The sequence below is a fragment of the Oenanthe melanoleuca genome, chromosome 10 (assembly GCF_029582105.1).
Source record: "Oenanthe melanoleuca isolate GR-GAL-2019-014 chromosome 10, OMel1.0, whole genome shotgun sequence".
Lineage (NCBI taxonomy): Eukaryota > Metazoa > Chordata > Aves > Passeriformes > Muscicapidae > Oenanthe > Oenanthe melanoleuca.
In genome coordinates this window covers 8374656-8397452 of record NC_079344.1, presented here as the reverse complement: position 1 = coordinate 8397452, position 22797 = coordinate 8374656, and the positions used below count along the sequence as shown (strand labels likewise).

The 22797-nt window shown below is 44.6% G+C and overlaps 1 protein-coding gene across 1 annotated transcript in view; it reads left to right on the top strand.

The window, feature by feature from the left end:
* The first annotated feature begins 758 nt into the window (after positions 1–758).
* The window catches only part of HDGFL3 (HDGF like 3), a 36644-nt gene continuing 14605 nt past the window's right edge, over positions 759–22797 (top strand). The window contains exon 1 of the mRNA XM_056499460.1: positions 759–1253. Within this exon, the coding sequence (XP_056355435.1) occupies positions 1170–1253 (84 nt within the window). The 5' untranslated portion in view covers positions 759–1169. The remainder of the gene's footprint in view (positions 1254–22797) is intronic.

The following is a 22797-nucleotide window of genomic DNA, read 5'->3' as shown; positions in this document are numbered from 1 at the left end:
ACCTTGCAGGTGCCTATCTATTTTTATTAGATAAGGTACTTGAGTGTAATAAATGTCAATAATAATTAATGTTTGAACAGTACAGCTGAGCTGATAACATTATGGTAAAAGCAGCAATATCTGGGATTTGTGAATTACCAGGGCTTCCCTTCTACGGGGAAGAACTGGTATCACCTGGCAAACAAGAGATCCCAAGCACCCTGTGAGGGGAAGTCACCATTGTGCAGCTCCGAGGTCCATGGCTTGGTGGATGTGGGTTTTAGTTTTAAGCTGAGAAGGCAGGTGGAGGAGAGGCTGGGTACAGAAATTGGGACAGCCTTGTGCTCAGGAGCCAGGCTGGGTGTGCTCGGGCTGCCTGGCACGGGGAGGGCTCAGAGGGGCGGAGGGGCCGGTCCGAGCCGGGCCTGGGCCGGTGGCAGCGGGGCCGGGGCACGGCCGGGCCCGAGGGCCGGGGGAAGCGGGCCCGGCCCTCAGCCCGGCCGGCGTCTGCTCGCCGCGCTGCCTCCATGTCGGGCGCGCAGAAAGAACCATGTCATGCTTCAGCGGGGAAGGGAGGGCCGGGCGGGACTGGAGCGCTCTCTGCTCTCCTATTTTCATAGAAACCGATCTGTGTACCTAGAAAATAACAGGAAGGGAAAGCGCGGGGGGAGGCGCGGGCGGGGTGGGGGGGATAAGAAGATCCTGTTTTCGGTCGCTGCCCGAGGAGTAATTCGTCGGAGACGGCTCCATCTTCCCGGGGCCGCGGCGGCTGCGGCGGGGATGGAGCGGGCGGCGCGGGCGGCGTAGCCCAGCGCGCACGGGGGGGCCGCGGGCAGCGCCGCGCCCGCCGCCGCCGCGGGGCGAGGGCTCCCCGGCCGCCCCCGCCCGGCCAGCCCGCTCCCTGGAACCGGGGGCTGCTGGGGTTGTATCCAAGGCCTCCCCCTCCCCCGCGTACACACTCACACACACAGACACACGCACACACACTCACACTCACTCACACACACACACCCCATCTCCTCCTGCCGCCGCCGCCGCCGGAGAGATCGGGGATCGCCCGCGGCCCGGCCCCGCTCCCGGCTGCGCCCCGCGCCCGGGCGCATCGCTCCCCGCGGGGGCTCGCCCGGCTGCCCCCGGGGCGGCGTGCGGGAGGGCGGGGGGACACACGGCGGCTCCCGCGGCGGCTCCCGATGGCTCGTCCGCGGCCCCGAGAATACAAGGCTGGAGACCTGGTGTTCGCCAAAATGAAGGGGTACCCGCACTGGCCGGCCCGGGTGAGTACCGCGGCGGGGCACCGGCCCCGCGCCGCGCCCCTCGCCCCGCGGCCGGGCGGGAGCGGCCGGGCCGCGGCCAGGAGCCGCCGGAGGCCCCGGCCCCGGCCCCGCCGGACGGGGGGCCGCGCTGCGCACCCACCCCGTTATTATTGTGCATCTTTTCTTTGATCTGTAGATTTCTCCCCGGCCCCCCGGGAGGAGGAGGAGGAGGAGGTGGAGGAGGAGGAGGAGGAGGAGGAAGAAGAAGGGGGAGGGAGGGGGGCGAGCGCGGGCTGTACCTGGGTTGTTATCGCGGGGAGGAGGCTTGGGGAGCCGGCAGCCCTGCCTGCATCAAAACGATGCTGTTGATTATGCGCCCTCCCTCGCCCCGGCCCGGGGGCTGAGGGGCCCCGCGGCCCGGGCGGGCTGGGGCAGGGCAGGGCAGCGCGGCCCAGCACGGCCCAGCGCGGCCGGGACAGCGCTGCGGGCCGGGCACCTGCGGAGGGACGGGGACAGGGATGGGGACAGGGACAGGTCTGCAGGGGGCGAGGCTCGGGCCAGGCTGTGGCTGTGGCTGTGGCTGTGGCTGTGGCTGTGGCTGTGGCTGTGGCTGTCCCGGGGCGGCTCAGCTGGGCTGGGCTCGGTGGATCGGGGTCCCTGTGGCCGCCCCCAGCCCTGCTGCCGCCCCGCCGCTCCCCGTCTCCCGCGCCCCCCGCCGCACCTTTCCCTTTACTGGGCTGACTTTCTTTCACAGGCCTTTGTCATTTTTTTGTTTTACACTGCCGTGATACAACTGAGGTGCAAAGGCACTGTGGTCATTTGACGGTCAGATAAGCGCTGGTTGTACTTGAACATCCATTTGTGCTGCTGCCACAGTAAGGCAGGGCAGAGCTTTCCCCAGGGGGTCTGGCACTGGCACACTTACATGGCCTGTCCCTTCCCTCCTCTTTGGTCACTGTTGTGTAAACTCACTGAGTAACACGTGTTGTGGGAACTCTTGGCAGGCATCAACCAGCGAGTCTGTATTTACTTGTCTTCCCCGGCCTTGCTGGGATGATTGGGTAGTGCTTCATGCCATCGTTTGTTAGTCAAGGAAAGTTGCTGTTCTTTAGAGACTGTAAAGAGCAGGAAGATAGCGAAGAGTTGTATGCAACCTGCAGGGAAACATGGATGAGCAGGGTAGAGATGGACTGGACTGACATTTAGCATTACCCTTGGCAAGACATCCCTGGAGAAGGATGGGAGTAAGTGCTGGAAAGGTGTCCTGAGCAGAACCGGGAAGCACAAGTGTTGTTGAACAGCAGATACTGTACAAGGAGGAAGGGCCAACACAGCAAGCTTAAGCAAAGGTTGGTGAAAAAAGAATAGCGACAGGGTTCTAAATATCCAGAAGCCTGGTAATGAGGTGCTGCATGCAATTATTTTGGCAGAGCAGGCTAAAATTAGCATGCAAAAGGCCGAACATAATCAACAACGGGTTGTGGTTTTGTAATTCTATCATTATACAGGTTGGTGGATATACTACCTAAAAAATGGCAATTTATGTCAGCAGAACAGCATGAGCCACTGAAAATTGACTTCTTTCCTACCTCTGTCATGGTTTAATTTACTGTGAAAATTTTAATGTGAACAGTTGAGACCATTACCACGTTCAAGCATGTTAATCCCTTTCCTTTTTGAGCCTTTGTAAAACTCCCATTTGTTTACTCAGAAGCAGAACAGGGCCTTTTGTTTTAAATGGCATTTTCTTTCCTTTCAAAAAATCATTATATGCTATGCAGCTGGTCATAGCTTTTGACTGGGTTACTAAATAGCTACCTGAATGGCAATAATATCCAACAAAGTACATCTTGACTAGGAAAAAATAGGTGTGCTGTTCACATAACTCACTTCCTTTGTGCAGACTAACAGGATGTAAAGTTCAAGTGAAGACAAAGCAGTCTCTCGTTTTAACATGACTTAGCGAGTAGAGGCAGAACCTGTAGAGAGCCCAAAGTCTGCCATCAGGTAGGAAGAGAGCTGTCAGGAGGGGGGAGCATTAGTACTGGGTGTTAGTTCAGCAGAGTGTGCACAGAATGTGCTCCTGTACCTTGTGATGCTGTTATGTACAACTTCATGGTAGATCGGGCTGATGTCTGCCTGAACTTTGTTAAAATTACAGTTCATGCCATCTTTGCTTGGACTTTTCTTCATCTTGGTTGCCAAGTTTTGCCTGGTGCACACTTTCTTCAATGAAGGAAAAACCTAGTGAGAACATTAATCTTTATCTTCACTCTCAGTAGACATTATGGCAAACAAATAAGGAAAAAATAAATATTTGAGTTGAGAGAACAACTCAGATATTTGTGATTAACTGAATGCCTTTTATCCAGAAGATTTGCTTGCTTCCAGATCCTTGAGTGGTTGCTAGCTACTTCTCTATTCATTATGCAATTAGCATGTTTGATCTTTGTATTCTCATAAAAAACTTAGATATTTCAGGCTAATATAGCAGCTTTAGTAATATGAGTAACAATACATTTAAATGGCACTGTTATTGCTCCTACCAAGTGGTGTTTGGCATCAGTGAGACCTTTGGCATGAATTTCCTGTCTAGGGACAAACTTCTTACACTGTGTTTAATAAACCTGCAAAGTGTTAGAGCAGGACAGAAGTGATCTGCCTGCCCTTTAATGAAACACACAGACATAACTGGCCTGGCTCAGAATCAGCCCTATATTTTTGAGTATGTGGGTAGTGTCATGCAGAGGAGGTACCTCAGATCAAGGATGCTCCAGCAGCAGCTCCTGCCTCTCACAGGGATGGGGCTTGTGGGCTCAGCCAGCTCCACCTGCCCCAGCACCACAGACAAACCCAGCACAGGCAGCCCTCTCAATTCCTGTGTTAGCTTCCCACCCCCTCTCTTTGGAGCTTTGTTGATGCAGTGATCACTAAGAACAAGCCCGACAAACCTGACCTCCATCCCTGTGGGTAAAGAGAGAAAAAATATGCAGAAAGTGGCAAAATAGTGATGAAACGCCAGGGCACCATTGGAAAATTGTGTCTTACACCTGGTGGAGTGCCTGAACAGTCAAACTGCATTTAACATTTCTTCGTGGATTGGTCCAGAGTTCATTTGAGAAGGATGGAATTTGCCACACTTGGCTGAAACAATAATGGCCAGATACCTGATGGCTGAAAGAGGTCACTTAGGTCTTATTACCTGGAAGGGCTGCTTTGCATTTTGGTATCACATTTTCTTGTGCAAAGTCAAAATTTCCTTTAGCTTGATTGGAGGACAACAAATAGGTTTAGATTTGTATTGAAGATTAATAATAATGGTAAAGGAAATACAGTTTGGTTTAACTTGGTTTTTATGTTTGTCTGTAATGTCTGTTGCTCATCAGAAATGCAGAATAAATACAAACTGGCCAGTTAATTCAACAAATAAACAATTATGCATCCAGAGAACATGCAAAAGTAGAGGGAAGATGTCATTGTTGTTAAAATGTAGAAAATAAGATTTTAATTTGTTATACATGTAATGAGTGGTCTTTGCCTTTGAAGTACTAAATCCCCTATTACTTCCTTGTTTGTAAAAGACAGTTAACAACTCTTGTCCCTTTAAAAAGGTGTTGTGGAGACAAAAGCCCTAACATTTATGAGTTTCTTTGATACTGCTGTGATAGGAGCTGTATTAGCAGACACAGAGAGAAAAATCTCTTTCTTCAGCTACCCTAGTTTATCTAGGATAAATGTCCTGGTTTATTGAGAAATTGCCCCTTGAATAGTCACTCAGATGAGATAAAAGGGGAAAACTAGTGGTGGATTCAGAAAGATCAATAATGGTGTTTGTTTTATGAGTGACCCTGAAGAAACAATAGGCACTTAGTTGCTGAAATTAGCTGCTGATTTAAAAATAGGAAGGAAGCTGTTAATGCAACTGTAGAGAGCAGAGAAAAAGTCTGGAATGACCTCAATAAAATAAGAACATGCCCAAATAAATGGCTGATGCCATTATTGAACAGAAGTCTAGGATTGTGCAGCTGAGGAGACAAGAACTGTATTTGGATAAGCAGCAGGAGGTTGTGTAGGGATGGCAAAGCTTATTTGGGATAATACAAGAGACCCAAGCAGGTAAGACAATGTATTTTAATGTAAAACACATGGATGTTTAAAGCTGTTCAGAACACGTTGTGCTGGGAGGAGAACACAGCCTTTAAAGTGTTTGTGTCATACCATTATGAAGGTGTATTTGCTGTCTTGTCAGGGTGAAGTTCCTGTTTCCTGGCCTCCTGTTTGTCTTGCCCAGTTCCTTTATTGATACTCTGAATTAACACATACTTTAACTCCAAATTTGCCACTTAGCTAACAATACTCTTATTAATGCCACTGTTAAAAAAAAACATCTGCCAACAGCAGAGGCAGAATGGGATTTGGAGCATTTCAAGGTATTAGTTGTAGATGGATGTGAAATTTTCAGTATATTGCTTAGAGTAATACATAGTAGATGCTGTCATTTTAATGGGAATGGTGTCAGTGTCAGCCTGAGCCATCATAATGTAGTGATTACATGGTCGTTTTTAGCTCAGAATTTTCAGTATTGTTGACTGTGTCCCCCCTCCAACAAGGCATGAAAGTAAGGCACCTGAAAGTATGAACTAAAATAATTCAAGAGATGGGTTTAAAAGTAAGCTTATGCCTGAAGATTGTGTTAGCTGACAGCTTAGAAGGGCTCATAACACTATGGTATCATAATGTAATACAATGTTAGACACTATGAAAAGAAATTACTGCTACAGAGTAACAGCAGACTTTCAGTATCAGTAAAAAAAAAATCAAAAATATAATTTGGACACCCCTATGCAGACATTTTAATAAATAAGCCTCTGTCATCCAGTTCAGTGAAGTGTGGATGGAGCCAGTGGGTTGATTTTGATGCAGGTGTAGGTGTAGGACCAAGGCTTATGTTCTGACATCATTTGATAAAGTACAAGGAACAGAAACCACTTTGGTCTGTTACAATGGCCAGTATGACAGCTTGCAAATATCGAACTCTCCAACACATCATAGAAGAAAGGTTCTGTGTTTTAAGTGTTTGATATTTAAAACAGACCATTTGTTTTTGTATTAATATAAGAATAAGGGCAGGTGGGTTTTTCCCTGGCAGGGTTTATCTTTTTTGGCAAAGAATGACACACAAAAATCAGATTAGATCCAGAAAACTTCAAAGGGTCCATCGAAATAGACAACAGATCTTTCTCTGTGTTTTTCTGCCAAAACTTGGTCTGCAGTCTTTTGAGCTTTTCTCCTTGGCCATTTGGGACCTGTCCAGTCCTGCACCATGTGCTTTTCTCCTTTCCTCCTTTGGGTTGCTCTGGTTTATGACCTCACTTTTGCCATGTTACTAAATGTGAGTCCCCTGTGACTTCTCCTTTACTAACTCAGAGCTTCTTCAGTCTCTCTCCCTCTTTAATTATGTACCTCACTCATACATCAGTCCTTGGAGATCTGCAGGCGATTTTTCCTGGCCGGTCTCTGTTCCTTTCTGAGATGAGACATGATTTGCTGATCACTGCAATGGTCTGGCTTGTCCTAGAAACTGATGGAGAGCTTGTGGCTTCTTCAGGAAACACTTCCATGGGTTCTGCTGTGCTGCAAGGGAAAAGAGCCCATTTAAGGCAACAAGTCCTTTATGGAATTGTTTGTACTTTCTAATTCTTCTCCACCATGTTGACACATGTTGCTTGGACAGCATTTAAATTTATTTGCAGATACCTGGTGTCCTGGTTTAGGGACATATCCTACAGTGGAGGTGAATGCATTTTCAGTGACTTAATCATTGAATACTGATTCCTTTATTTCCTAAAACAAAAATAACGAGGATTGAAGTATTAATTCTCCTACTGTTTGGAAAGTAGGGAACTTAAGTACCTGATGGTCTTTTTCTGTCCTCCTGCAATCAGTTTTAAGTGTGAATTAAAAATATTTCATCTGAGGATTGTAGCATAAAATGTCATCATTTTTATACATGAGGTTGAACCATAGGTTACAGCAAAACCTTTGCTCTTTTTTGGCAAACAAATAAATTTTGGTCCAAGATGTTCCATGTTTGTTGTTAGCACAGCAAGGGTTTATGGGGAAACATCTTTAAAATTCAGTTCTTTAAATCTCTCTGTTGGCTTTTTTTCCCTCTTAAATTAGTTTAAATAATTAGCCCCAAATGTGCAAGTCTGATCTTTTTGTGTAGATGACAATAGATGAATACATTTTCTCCTGCAGTGACACAATTTTAAGTCCAAATGAAGCTAACACAGAATAAAGACAGTTGTCTCAGAAGTTTTGAGGCAATAAGCAAAGAAAGCTTTTCATACCCATACTCTACAGACTTTTTGTTAGATACATTTCCTTGTTACTTTGAAGCCACTGAATAATTTTCATCAGCTGATCTCATGGAAATCATTGGATATGTATTTTGGATGAAGGAATAATTCCCCTTTCAGTGACATCTGTAGCCTGTCAAATCTATGTGTATGTTGCTACTACTACAAAAAGATAGGAGAATTATTAGTTTTCCCTCATTAATTGACAGATCTCTTTTTTTAATTGGGTAAAGAACCTTTTAGGACCCCCAACCAGAATGAACTTTTTGTAGACAGCAAAATGAAGATAGAGTTTTCAGGTTTAACTCTTAATTTCATGATTTTCCTGTCATAATAACACATTAACAAGTCTTCCTGCATTTAGGGTAATAAAAATCTTGTAAGCAAGTGACTGCTGACAGTAAGTATATACAATTGTCATTTGGGGATAGATGAAAGAACTTCCTGGTAATGCTGGAGAAGTGATAACAATGGAGAGAGGTTGGACATTTTAACTGGTTTCAAATGGTGATGCCTGAGCAGTAAAAACCTTTCAACTGTGTACTTGAGAGACATAAGGGAGAATGAGGCTGCCTGGGGCCTCTCAGTAATACTGTAATTTGATGATAAATATAGCAGCAAACACTGGGAATTAGTCTGTGTGGAGCAGGCAGGAAGAGGTGGAGATGGCTTTTTAAAGGTGCTAGGAGTTAGCTGAACATCAGTTCTGGGCTGTTTCTTTTGGTACCTTGGTACTTTCCAAGGCTGCCCCTGTGCCATCCATCTCTGGTCCCCACCTCCCCTGGATGGATCCCTGTGTGTGCAGACACACCTGTCCTGTGCACAGGTACACATGCTCCCCTGGAGAAGATTGGCTGCTTAAAACACAGGTGTAGCACTTGAGCAGGACATCAGCTGACTCTGGACTGCAGCAGAGGCAGCATCAACAGCCAGGAGTTTGGCTGAAGCACACTGGAGCAATGAGAATGAACCATTATTTAAAGATTCCAAGAAATATTTGGCAAACAAGACAGTATCATGAGGTAAAGCTTTTAAAACTTAAAGAAGGAAACAGATCCTTGCTTCCTCCTCTTGGGAAGGTCTCTGCAGTACTGGCTTTGCACATCTGAGATTGTTTCATTCATTTGTGTAGCAGCCAGTTCTGAACCTGATACTGAAATTGGATATAAACTGCAGATTCTCTTCGTTTTCCTTTCTTCTGCTCGGCCTGGTTGACATGACAGGCTTGATAATACTTTTGCCTGAAGGGTGTATGAGACCTGGCTTTGGGGATTGGTTTTGTTTGTTTGTTTGTGTTTTTTTGGTTCTAGAAAACAAAAGGAAGGTAAGAAATTTGAGTAAATACTGCAGCATCTTATCAAAACAATGAACTTCCCATGTTATGAAGTAATTCCTATTGCCCCAGTCTGAAGTTCCCCATCCTTCAAGTGGTCTCAGGTCAACCCAAATATTATCCTTGGCATCAGTGTTTCTGCAAAAAGACACATAATGTCCTTGAATTTCAGAAGGATTTTATCTCTGCCTCCTGGCCTTTTGTAAAGCTCTGCTGAAATCTGAAAATGCCTTCAGAGTCAACATAAAGGGAGGACATGACGTACTCTGCTCTGGGCCACACAGAGCCCAGCATTGGAAAGGACAGGTGTCCATGACTTTGGTCTCTGCCTTAGAAAAGTACATTTGAATCTCTTTCAGCTTTCCATCAGCAGATTGAAAGGTTAATTAGCATACATCTGTAGCCCTGACAATGCAAACTGGAAACAACTGTTTATTTTGCCTTGCAGCAATGTGTAAAAATCCTAGAGAGAGGCTGTTTGCCAGCTCGGGTTTGGCTGCTTGAATAGGAGACATCATATAGCAAAAGAGGAAAAACAGGACAAGGAATATCATACACCAAAGAATTTCCTTCAGACCATCAGTTAACAAAACATCCTACATACAGCAGAGTAAGTAGGGCCAGAGAGGAAGGAAAAATTCCAGGCTGTAGGGACCTTACAGATGTCACTGTGGTGTCACTGATGTCAGCCAAGAAACTGTGTCAGTCTTTAAAGTCAGAAACTTTGTCCTCCTTGGGCTTGGAAGGCACCTACCTATGAAGCCACTTAAAACACAAAGAGTAAAACTACACCAAAGGCAATGAGTAGAAGGAACTTTAAGTCTGGGAGAGCTCAAGATACAATTGCACAATAATGCAAACCATTTCTGGGAATCAATCCCATATCAGACTGGATTACTGAATATACTAAATATAAGTACATATTGAAACTTAATAATAACACAGGGAGTGACCTTACAGAGATGTGTAGCATCAGTCTGGAGATGCAATCCAGGTGGGAGAAACAGGAAAGTGCAAAGAGAGGAGCAAAAGCTGTAGTTGCAAAGAGCAATTCTGGAGTTGCTATTTCCTTGATCTGTTGATGTGTTTTGCATACAAAGTCATTGGAACAAGAAACTAGCTCTTTTTTGCTAGTTTTTCTTCAGCTTCACAAAACTTATATTTTATAGCATTCACACCTCCATAAAGGGTTATTGTCAACCCTTTATTTTAATTCTTGGAGGACCGTGTATCTTCTTCATCTGGAATCTCTTCCACATGTAGAAAACAAGAATCCAGGTCTCCATTCCTGTTACCCTAGTCTCTAACCCGTTGTTTGGTAACTAGGAGGCAATTCCTGCAGCTCCTCTTCTGCTTAATCCTCTGGGAAATGTTTGGATGTAGGGCACTTACAGTTCTCCTTTTCTGTGGCACTGTGGGTATCTTCTGTGGGGTGGGAGCAAGGGAGGGAAGGGCCCATGGAGCAGTGTTTGGACTGACATGTGCCATGGGCTGTCTGTCCTGACAGCAGCATAAGGCGATGCCAGAAAGCAGAGCACTGTACCTCAAAATGAGATTTGTATCCTTCTCTTGAGTTTTGCTTTTTCTTTCCTCCCTCTGCTTGTACAGAGACCAACCAGGCACAATGGCTGGGGGGGCTCCAAAGCCAGCAGACATGGAGGGCTGTGTTTGGCACCCCTCAAAGGAAAAGCAAAGCTGTCCATGTATCTCCTGCTTCCTTTCTTGGGATAGAATTGGCTGCTGAACACTAAGTCAATGCCACCAGCCCCACTGATTGTTTTTGGTGTGTGCACTGCCCTAAGTGTCTGTGTATTTTTCCTTAGGTTCATTTAACCTGTTTCCAGTCTGTCCATCCATGTCCTGCACAAGGGCTGGACCATTCTCCCAGGTGCAGTTGCACCCTGTGGGGCTCTGCCCAGGCTGGCAGGATGTGTGTTTGTATATGGGATTGCTGCAGAGTGCCATGACCTTTGCAGCACACTGGTTATTCAAATGTAACTTGTGGTCCACTATTGGCTTCCTGTAGTATTGCTGCTTCCAGCTTTCTCTCTCTGACATTGCCAGTACTTTTTCCCAGCTGTGTTGTGTTTTTCCTTTTGCAGACTGAATTTCAGTTTACGTGCAGCTCGTGTTTCTCACAGTCCCAGGACTGTGAGTCAGTTGTCACTGGGTTTACAATCACTGGGTGTAGAGAATTGACTGCATGTTTCTGCATACACACCTGAGACTGTCTTTGAATATCTGCAAAGGTTCCCTCCTTGCTATCCCAAATGCCACTTCCAGAACATGGAAAAAGATGCTAAGGGTGGCAGATCCTGGCAAGAAATACACCTAAGCAGGGCATCTCATGCCAGACACTGTGTCCTACTGTAGTGGCATGTTTTTGTCATTTTTTTCTTAAACAAATTAGTTGCTTGTTGGTTTTCAGCCCAGATGTCATAGTTTCCATCTGAGCCAGTGTAAATTTGTATTTCTGTAAGGATTTCTTCAGACTCTATTATCTGGAATCCAATTAAGTAGCGTTCATTCAGGATTAATCACATGTGGAAGTGTTTGCAGAATTGAGGTTCCTGTGTTCTTAGCAGCATGCTATTACTGCTGTATTTCATTATCCCCCAGTAGGAAAGGGCTTGGGAATTTCATGTGTTAGTTTCCCTGCACAGATGCACTGCATGGCTGTCCTGGGTGTTATGGAATAGCAGAAGGAAGATGATACCTTATCCCAGTAGTTGGCTCTCTAAAGACCATGTCCCAGAGGTAGAGAATGAGCTTGACTGCATAAAGATTCCTTGATTTCAATAAAACTGCTTACATGTGTTCTGCCATGCTTGTAGAAATATAAAGTAGGACCACAGCCTAAGGGAGAAGGCAGACGTTCATCTTAAAAAAGAAAAAAATAAAATCTGACATTCCTTACTGCAGTGCCTCTCCAGATACCAGGACTTTTGAAAGACATTAGTGGTGCAGCAAACTCAAAAGTTAATTCTTTTCTTATGGTGTCTGGATCAGGTGACTTGCATATGTGCACATTTTCAGGTGCCCCTTTTGCTACTTTTTATCAGAAGTTCTTTTTCATAATCTTCCTCTTGTGCAAAATGTGTTTTCCTTTGTCACAGTCAGTATTTCTATCACAGCTTGCAGAAGAAGGTAGCATAAAGCTATTAAGCCTCATGGTTAGAATTTTAATGTCTGCAAAATAGTAAGTTTGTTCTATCTGATAATATTTTGTTTTCTTTGCATTTACTTGTGCAACTCTGCTTTGGAGCTTTTTAATGTTTGTAAGGTAGTGGGTCAGTTTTATTAACAGATTTTTTGAATTGGTACTTCTGGTAAAATGACAAGAGCTCCTCGTTAAAAGATGAAAACAGATTAGAGAAGACACATTTGTCAGATGGGGCTCTTCAGCATTAAAATGCTGTGAATGTTTGCTCCTTATCTTTTAGAAGATGCTTTATGCCATCTCCTGCCTTGCAAATAATGGATTCACCTGTGTATATAATTGCCATGTTATTGTGCTGGATGGGATCTGATCATACAAAGACAATGGCTTTGTTTATGCTGCCAAACTGTATGCCCAGCTGTGCTAGCAGGATCAAGCCTCTAGCTGTTAACTTTCTAGAAGGCCATAATAATAAAGATTTTAGTGGCAATATGTTCAAAAGATATGCCAGCTTCTTCAGCAGATGTGGGAGAAGGAGAACAATTTTTTAATACAAAGCTTATACTTTTTCTGAAGCATTTGCTGCTAGATGATGGTGTTTGCTTGTTTGTCAAGTGTCAGCCTGGCAGTGACCTGCTATAATGGCAGGGATGTCAGGGTTGGAACCAAGGCAGATTTATTGGAAATGATGCCATCCTGAATGCTGCATGTGAGGCTGAATTGGGGATCTTGACAGGTTAAAGCAGTGTGAGCTAAAATGCTGTGGTTATGGAGCGTGGTTTGGACACATCATGTTGTCATCACCATTGCATTAGAAAGTAAAGGCAAGTGACAGAATTAAAATTTTCAATACTGACAGAAAGGCTTTTGGTTGGATTTTCTTGATTTGTATGAGGCCTGTATAAACACTCTGTCTGGATCCTGGTATAAATCTGTATGTGCAGTGATCTCTAACGTCCTTCCTAGTTCCAGAGATGTGTATCACTAACCAACTCCTCTTTTATTTGTAATTGCCTTTTCCATTTATTATTTGCACAACATGAGTTAGAATAATACACTGTTACTTTATAGCTGCTTTTTAAAACAAAATAGCAACCTGATGTAAAACATGCTTAATATGGATGCCATCCCTGATTCTTAGGTTTTAAAAATGTAATATTAATGTATGTGGGAAATAGTACAGTTCCACACACGTAATTTGTTCCTTGACAGCCTGGATCCTTAAAATTAATCTTTTGGTTACCTCTCCAAGTCTGGGATATAAATGAGAAACAGTGATGGCCAGAAGGTATAGAGATGGAAAGTTGGAGAAAATCAGAGAAAGAAAGCAGATTCTGGAGTAAACTCTGTGACATAACTGCAGCTGAGTTACTGGGTTTTGCAGGTAACTTTGTGTTCATGGCAACACCATATTCTGAGAGGTTCTTTGGGAGTAACACAAAATACTGACACATACTTCTTACCTCTATTCAGCTTGACATATTGGATAGAAACAAGGGATATTAAAAAGTAACTCTTCATCCTACACAAATATAAACATATAGGCAACCTCAAGCCCATGATTGATCCATGTGAATTAAAAGAGAGTATTCACATGCTTTAAACTTGTATTTAGTGGTTTTGATGTAAAATATGTTCTTTATAATGATGGGCTGGCACCCTAGCAAATCTGGTCACTACCATATTGATGTATTCATCTTGTCTCTGACATTAATGCCACTTCTATTTCTAAAAATACATCTTTTTGTCTTTCATGTTTTCATTACTTGATTTGAGTTATTTTTTCTAATATGGTTTAGTAATTAGGATTTAAGTTCATAGGTCTAGAGTACATAATGGAGTGCTTTGTATATTTTAATATAGTTTCATATGTAAGCTACTGCTTGAGTTTGGAGGGGCTGGATTTAAAGAAAATGTTCATTTTGACAAAGTTGCTATTGTTTTAAGGACTATCTAAGTAAATTTCAGCAACATTATATTTAGAGTCAAAACTAAATGAAAACTCTCATTCTGAGGTTTTGGAAGCAGAAAAATGGGCAGGTGGGGAGAGATGAGACTTGACTTGGAAAAACTTGTTTCCAAGTCTCTTTAGGCAGGAGGATTAAAATTCCTAAGAGTTTAACCTAGAGTGAGGGACTTTGCAAAGAAAGCATTTGACACCCTAATGGCAGCTCTTGGAAATAGGAGCAGAGACTGAAAGCAAACAGAGTTAAAAACACCAAAGCTGGGTCCAGGTGCTGCACAGAGACCACTGAGACTGTGAATCTTTTTTCTTTCCATGGTTTTAGCAACCCAGTTGACACAAAGTTCCACAAAGGCAAAAGTTCCATCTTAGCAAAGTAGTTTGGGGGTTTAATGGCTTGTTTTGTGCCATAGAGGGTGGCTGAGGCTGGGGGAGTAAAGGAAACAATTATTTATTATTTATAGTTGTTAAATTTAGAGCGACCAGGGGCTTTCAGAGACCCTGAGCCCTCCTGCAGGTACGAGTTTGCAGCTTGGCAGCAGAGTAAACAGAAAAACCTGCCTTTGCAAAATTATTGCAAATCACTCCTTTTCATTGCCTTTGCAATTAGATTTCATGGCTTCCCATTTCCCCAGCTTGGTACATGCTCTTGTTTTTTACACGTCACTTGCATCACAGCAGAGCAACTGACGTGCGTGCCAGTGCTGCTCTGTGATCAGACCTATCCACAGCCCCCACACACAGACTGAGGCCTCTCCCAGCCCATCACCACCTGGCCAGGAGTGCTGGGATGTGGTCTGTGAGCGTGGCTGTGTGCTGCAGAGCACCTGCACCAGCCCAGTGCCTGCAGGTCTGGTGGTGTGGCTGCCTGCCTGTGCCTGTGCGTGTGCCTGTGCCTGTGCCTGTGCCTGTGCCTGTGCCTGTGCCTGTGCCTGTGCCTGTGCCTGCACAGGCTAGGTGGGTGACAGGGCACATCAGCTCAGGGTCCTGGGAAACAGAAATGGATGTTTGAACCACTTGCTTAAATCTTGCAAATAGATGTTCTGGTGTGAGCACATTAAAACCGTGAGTCTTGGTGTTCCGTGGGTCCGCAGAGAGCGGTATAATGAAGACAAACACATGCCTGGCTGTGTCCTCATTCCCTCCAGAGGACTGGTGGAACACTCAAAGTCTCATCTCTGCTGCTGCACCTGAACCTCAGAGGGTTGCACGGTATTAGAAATGTTCTGTGTTCTCAAGGTGGTGAAGATTTTGTGTTCTTTTCCCGGGTAGCAGCAGTAAGCATTTTCTGTATGCAGGCACTTGTTCAGTGGCAAGGAGTGTTTCAGGCCTCCCTTAGCTGCAACTGGTGGTAAGAAAACAGGTCACAGGGGAAACAAGCTGGAGGGTTTTCTGTACCCAGAAGCCCAGATAATAGTGGAATCTCCAGAGTCTCAAGTTTGAATCCTCCCTAGCAGGGGCTGGGGGCTGCAGTAAGTGAAGGAAGTTGTTCCTTTCTTTGTTTCTGGTGTGTGTGTATCCACCCTGTCACAAACTGGAGGATTGTGTTCTCCATCAATCACGTTTCCTTCCCCAAAACGATCTTAGCCACAAGTTGTAGTGACAATAATGTTTTGTGTATTTTTTGGAAAGCTGGACTAAATACTGCACAGGGATGCTCCATATTCTTCAGCCTGGAAATATTGTGTAGGTCCGATTTTTTCAACTGACTTTTTGGGATAGGAAATGATACTGAAAAAGAAATGGTAAATTGAGCCAAGTCTAGGAGACCACAGTCTTCTGAAAAATTGCTTACCTTTTGGCTTTAAGTGTGCTGATAGGAGTAGAAGGGCTAGCAACACTTCTTTTAATAAAAGCTTGGACAGCGAAATCTGGAGCTTTGGGTGGAACAAATGAGCCTCAAGTATAAATTCTGTTATGTGTATTTGACCAAATGTCAACACTCTAGGCTGGCTGCATCTAATTGAAAGTGTTTTGAACAAGTTAACTGGCAGAAAAATTCTACCTCATGAATGTAACATTTTTCCTTAAAACCAAAGTCAATGAAGTAGTAACATTCTAGTGTAAGTATTGTGAGGCAAAAAAGTATTCCTCAGTCTATAGAGTTCTTATACCATCCATGCACTCCTTTGAGCAGATGGAGGAAGGTTATATGACTTCTCATGTCTGTTTGGATTTTTGGAAGAGAGTAGGAAGGCAGAAATACAATGTTTGTGAATGTCCAGTCCCTGAAATTTCTTACTTATTGATGTCTTGAGTGGCTAATTAATTTTTATTTGCTGTATGACATCTAAACACATTTTTATATGTGCATTTCTTGCACACTTGTATATTTCAAGACAAAAATATTTGTGGTAAGATGGTAAAGTAGGATAACCAAATTTTGTCATCAGAAACTGCTTTCATTAGGTGTTAGTGGGCTCACTCTGATTTGCTTTGGTGAATGTACATTGCAAACAATATTTTGATATCTGAGAAATAATTCAGATGAAGGAGAACCAAGCCTATACTGTGCTTAAAAGGAAGAAAAGTAAATGTTAAATGCCTCAGAGCTGGCAATATTTGTTTAAAATAAACAAGCTCTCCCCACCCATACACAAATAAAAAGTAATTTTGTGAGCCATGAAACTTAAGGAGTTTATTTTTCTCTGGCTTGCTTTTGTGTGGATTTCCCAGTGTCTGATGTTTTGATTTAGCCTGCATTGCAAGCTGTCTCTCAGCATATGGACTACTTGTCTACCCATCTTCTGTTGGACAGCCTATTTATCACAAAACATGGGGAAACTTAATATCTCTCTGGCCTTTCTGCTTTTGTCTGGCTTGGAAAAATTGCCTGATGTGTCCCTGAGTTATTGCAGGTAAGAGTCAGACTGAAAACAGTGTGGTTACATCCTTTTCTTTCCTTAGGGAAGAGACTGGGAAAAAAAGAATCATAGTGGTAACACCATTGCTTCATTCACAGTAGCAGGGAGACACTTTATTTGGAGAAAACAGAGCATTTCTGCAGCAGCCTGGCTTTGGGGTGCACTGACTGGGAGGATTACAGTCTGGTAACCTGAAATGCAGCTCTGACAGAGCTGGAAGTCTGTGTTACTAGGAATTCCTCTCATTTTGGCAGTGGACCTCCAGTGCTTTACAAGGAGTCCCATAGTCCCATTCATAAAAGTGAGACCAAAGTGAATGCAGTGGTTCATGTGGCCAAGGTCATCCCAGGGGCCAGTGGCAGAGAGGACTTGTCTTTTATCCCCTGAGTCTCCTTCTCTGACAGTGTTCCATCCACCAGCCCCAAAATGCAGAGAGGGCTGGAATCACATGAATAGATCAGTTATCTACAAAGCCATGCATATAGATACCAGTCACGCAGAACTAAGCCATGGCCCCATTTTCATATTGGAGATTAAAGCAGCTCTGCAGAAAGTGTATTTCAACTTTCTGTCTTAAAAATATGCTGCTAATTAGGGATGTAAAGGGGCTGAACTCAGCTTCAAGACTGCTGATCTTTCCTGGTGAGACGTTGCTGCCAGCATTGTTTGGACTCCAGCTAACCCTTCATTGTCTTCTATCTCGTTGAGGTCCTGAGCATGCATAGAAAAAAAAAAGGAGGATTGATGTCTTTATATTGTCATTTCTGGCTGCAGGATACCCTTCAGCCATTTTCAGCAGTGCTCAAAAGTATGCTCTGCTGGTTTTAATCTTGTTTTGCTTTTTGCTTTTTGCTGATGGCACTCTTCCATGCCCAGAGACATTTTTAATTTTTACTTTTGTAGCTGTGCAATTCTACCTTATTAAGTTGGATTCTGCTTCTAGTCTCACCCTTCACAGGGTTATCTTTTTTAGTGGGTGAAAAAGTGCATATGCTAGCATTTCACACTACGAGTCCAGGTATGTGATGTACACTGGGGAGTAGTGCTCTGCTTCAAATATCAGTCCTGATACATGAGAGAAAAAGTCAGCAGTCTCCAATCAGCTTTAGTTGGATTGCTCTTCAATTTTAAGCACTATGGAATTTGAGTCACAGTTTTTAGCCTGAAGCAGGTTGGATTTTTTTTTTTTTACATATTAGGTCCTCTGGGAAAAAAAAAAATTAATATTTTACATCTTACAGAGCAGTATTTTAAATAATGGTTTAGAAAATATACTGCTATACTGCTGACTCCCAGTAGCATTAGCTATTAAAAAGCATAATAAATCCATTGGAATAAAAATGTTGTAGTAAAGCAAAATATTCTATTTTAATAATGGATTTTGAAGAGTATTGCTTTTATCCATCTAGAATTCTGCTAATAAGCTAACTGCAAAAGATCAAGCTGCTTGCATGTGTTGGGCAATAAAAAGCAACTTGAACCACTTTCCAGCAAATACTCCAGGCCTCTGCTCGACTGCTGTGCAGCGACTCCAGGGATTTCAGTGGGAGATAGGGATCTCAGCAATGGTTTCTGTGTGCTTTTGCCAATCAAAGGCATTTACACTATGTCAAAACAATCAGTGATTACTGCTCTGCAGTTTTAATTCCCTCTTTTTGTAAAATAAAAGGACTTATTCTTGTGGTTTCGGTGCCCACATAAGCATCCCTGCATGCTGATGTAAAGTTTTCTTTTCTGTAAATGGGGATCTGATAGGTATTTTTGCATAATACCTTTTTTATTTTGGTGTCAAATTCTGTTGGAACACACTAGAAAGCCACTCTGACATCCTGGAATTCCTGCTTCTGAACCGCAGCTTATGCAGAGAGCAGAGGTTTTGTGATGCCATAAGACATGACACTTGCTGCCGCAGCTGGAAGGAGATGCGGTGCCTCTGGGATGGCTCCGGGATGTCCTGGCGGGCAGCGCAGCCCCTTCCTGGGCGCTGCAGGAGCATCAGCATCCCGCAGCGGACACAAAGCGTGCCGGCTCCCGTGTCTGGCGCAGACATGGATCCCGTTTTGCAGGGAATGCAGAGCTCTGCAGAGCGCAGCACCCGGGAGGGGGTGCAGCTTCCTCTGCTTCTGCACCACCCTCCCAGCGAGCTCCTCCGCCTGGCAGGAGCATGCCGCCTTCTCCCACGGCAGGCACGGGGATGGTTTGTGCTTGTGGGACCGCTGTGATGTCCTTGTCGCTGGTTCTGGCTCTGCAGAGCCGGTCCAGCCCGCCCAGCCCGGCTCCCCAGGGTCCGTAAGCTCGGGGAAGGAGCTCTGCGGTGCCGGGGCTGCCAGAGCCACCCGCGACAGCCAGCGCGGAATGCTCCCCGAGAATCGGCGACTGAGAGCAAAGCGCCTGGGCTGCACACACGTCCTAACCTGACAGATCTCCTGCCTCCACATTGGTAGTCACTGGCAACACGGTTTGATAAAGCCCTGCTCTGGCTGGAGAGGACCGAGCTGAATTTTCTGTTCAGTGTTCTTGACCCCAGAAGCCTGGCATTTGTTTACCGGAAAAAACCTCGCAGTAACATCTTTAAAGCTCTGCTGCTTGGCTGGCAAACAAATGCTGGGCAGTGCAGCTCTGCTGAGGTTGTGCAAAAAGAAAGCAATTGTTATTCATTAAGCAGATGACAGCAACGGGAGCTAAGGGGATAAAACTCGAAATCTGAAACCACCTGCTTTAATTTTAGCCATAATTGAAGCGGCTGCCCGTGGTGCTGCTGATGCACATATCAGATTTGCACGCCATGCGCTGCTCACTCTGATTTCTGTGGCAGCGAGCTCCAGCCTGCTCTGGTTCAGGCAGGGATGGAGCTCCTGTTTGATTGCAGCTTATAGCGGGTACTTGAGAATCTGTTTGTTTCCTTCCAGGAGCAAAACACAGTCTCAGTCTGGCTCTCTGATAGACAGATGCTTTAGTCATTAGTGAGGTTTCTGTGACTACAACACTGTGTTCCAGTATGGGTGCTCTTCCCTCTTTTGTTCCTGGTTCAAGGCAGCGATGCTTTTTTCGCTCTTGTGCTCATGCGCTCACTCTTCATCTCCCTCCCTCCCTCTCTCTCTCTGTCTTTGATCTTGCTGATATGGGGAAAAATATCGGATCCAAATCTGCAGCGTATTTAACCAAAACATCCTGTAGAATGGGAATAAATTGTGACTGAGTGCAGCAGCAGGAGATTGCAGTATGGTTGCTTGTACTGCTTGCTTTCTGCTACAACAGAACAGCAGCAATTGTCATGGAGTGCGGGGTTGTTCTGCAGCTAAATAAGCACGTAGGGACTCCACGTTCAGAGGGCTAAGGTGGCTTTGCTGGGAATAGGGAGACTGGGCAAAGCTCTCCTCTCACAGTCTCTAGTGCAGGGATTTGTGTGAAAGAGGTAAAACGGGAAGAGATCTTTTCTAATGGCAGAGAGGGTCTCATCCTTCACTAAATTCCCTGGAGTTTTTACCACAGAGTTCAATGGCCCTAAGATAACAGTGTCACTTTATATCCAACCTTGTTACAGTACTAGCAACATAAGCCCCAGAGCTGGGGAGCTCACAGCAATATCAGTGAAGGAAGGAAAAGTCTTGACCTCAGCTGCAGAGTGAAATGTTAGAGTGGGAGCACTGACAGTCTCTCCTTGAGCTGTTTGGTGCAGATTTATACTGCATGTGTTTGTATGTGTAAGCCAACTCCCAAAAGCTATGAAAAGCTTTTTTATGGTTTCCTGTGATGATACATAGTCAGAAGGGATACTTGGATGAATAAAGAAATATGCCACGAAATGGGGAGCAGGTGAGCTGCGTGACAGATGTGTGTTCTGTCCTTTGTTGATTTGGTGCTGCTCCTTAGCTAACAGTATTAAGTGCTGGGAATAAGACAGAAGGCTTAACTCCACTTGGGATTTTGCTTAGGAGATCCTCACTGCTTAGAGCATAGCACATTGTGTGATGTAAGATTCCCAGTCCCTTCTGATCAGCATTCCCTACTAAGCATGTCTTCATTCCCCCCTTTACTGATCATTTACAGCTGTTTACTTTATTTCATGAGAGATTCTGAGAGGGCTGAGGCTGTGCTGCTCTGTAATGCAGCCCAGAGCTGGCGCCGTGTTTCAAGTGGCCAAATGGGATTTGCACTCAGGTCCCAGCAGACACTGTTTGTCTCAGTCAAAGGAGTCCACATTTTTCTGGGGTCTGGTATCTGGACATCTTCCTTGTCACAATAAAGAGGAGGATGGCTGTGACATCCAGGCAGTCGAGGTGTGGTACCCCTCCCTGTACTTGGTAAACTGCCAGCACAGCCTTTTTTGCTCTGACATGTAGATACTTCCATCTTTAAGGAGGCATAAAATGTTTTGCAGACATGCAGTATATCCCTGGCTTAATATCAGTTTGGAAAGGGAGTTGTAGTGTTTTTAACCTGCAGTCTTTTTATCACTCTTACAATAAGTCTAATACCTATATTTAAATAATTAATTGTGAGCAAATAGCAACATTATGAGCACTTTATAAAAAGACACATAATTAATGTCAGAAAATTATGAGCTCTAAAATAATGTCTTCAACAGCCTTTCCTCTTTGTGCTCCTGATGATAAAGAGGACACCAGAAAGCCTGTCATGTTGTTTCAGTTCCTCCTTTCACAGCTGAGCTACAAGTGAAAGCACGTGTTCATTCTGCATCAGTGTGTATTTTCCTTCTATGTGCATTTCAATAATAGATTCTTCTTTTATGATCAAATTCTTAGCTCTGTTCAGTACTAGAAACAGGTAATTGCTGTGCCCACAAGGCATGTGACACCTGTGACAGTCCTGGATTGTCTCCTGCAGACTGTGCTGGGCAGTGGGTGCACGGTGACACATGGCCCAGTGTGCCAGAACCCCACCAAACCCCTGAGGGAATGGTTTGGAAGAGCTCTCAGATCTCCAGATTTTGGTGCAGCTTCAGAGAATGTTGCAGTTAGACCTAAAAGATAGGCATCCATTTCTTCTACAGAAAGGAGTCCTGTGATGTTACAGTTCCACATGTGGCTCTCGTTTCTCCATGCCCAAGGGGTGTCCTTGCAGAAAGACCAAAAGGGTTTGAATTCTTACCAAAGCTCATACTCCTTTGAAAGCTATGTAGCCAAGCAGATGCTTTACCGTGAAAGAGGACATCCTTTGAAAACAATCTGGTGCCTATTAATCAATAAGAATTCAGTGTTAGGAGTCCTTTGGCAAGAAAAGAGAAGGAAAGCACATGTGGGTCTGGCCTCCTGAGTGAAAGCAGGCAGGTTCCATCCCTGTGCTCTGCTGAGGAGCAGATTTTGTATAGCACTGTTATGTCAGCACTTTGCTCTCAGTTGCAGTGACATTTGGCAGGATTTGATATGCTTATGTTGAGACTGAGTTGCCTTAGACCAGGCACCAAGCCATTCACCTGCTCACTGCTGCTGCCCTGTAGATATCTAGATTCACTGGGCTCTCTCTTAGCCAGAGAGTTCTCTGGACACTTAATTTCACACACCCACATATGCTCAGAAGTGCCATTTCTGGGAAGGCAGGCACTTAGAAAAAAAGCTTTATTTAAAGCTTTGCTGTGTTTCTGGTTTATGTGGGTAGGCACCTGGACTCTCTTATTTCTGTTGCAGAAGACTGCAAAATTAGACATAGACAAGATGAAGTCCTGGGTCTCACCTCCTGCCTCACAACCAATGCTCTCACTCAGACACTGGGAGAAGGGGTCTGGGCTCTGCTCAGCCTGAGGGGTTTGTTTCAATACCAGCTCTGTCTCAGGACAACACCCTCAGCACCCCATCCCTCCACTACTCTGCAGCTGTATCCTGAGAAGTACAAGGCCAGGATTAAAATGTGGAAGAAGAGAGA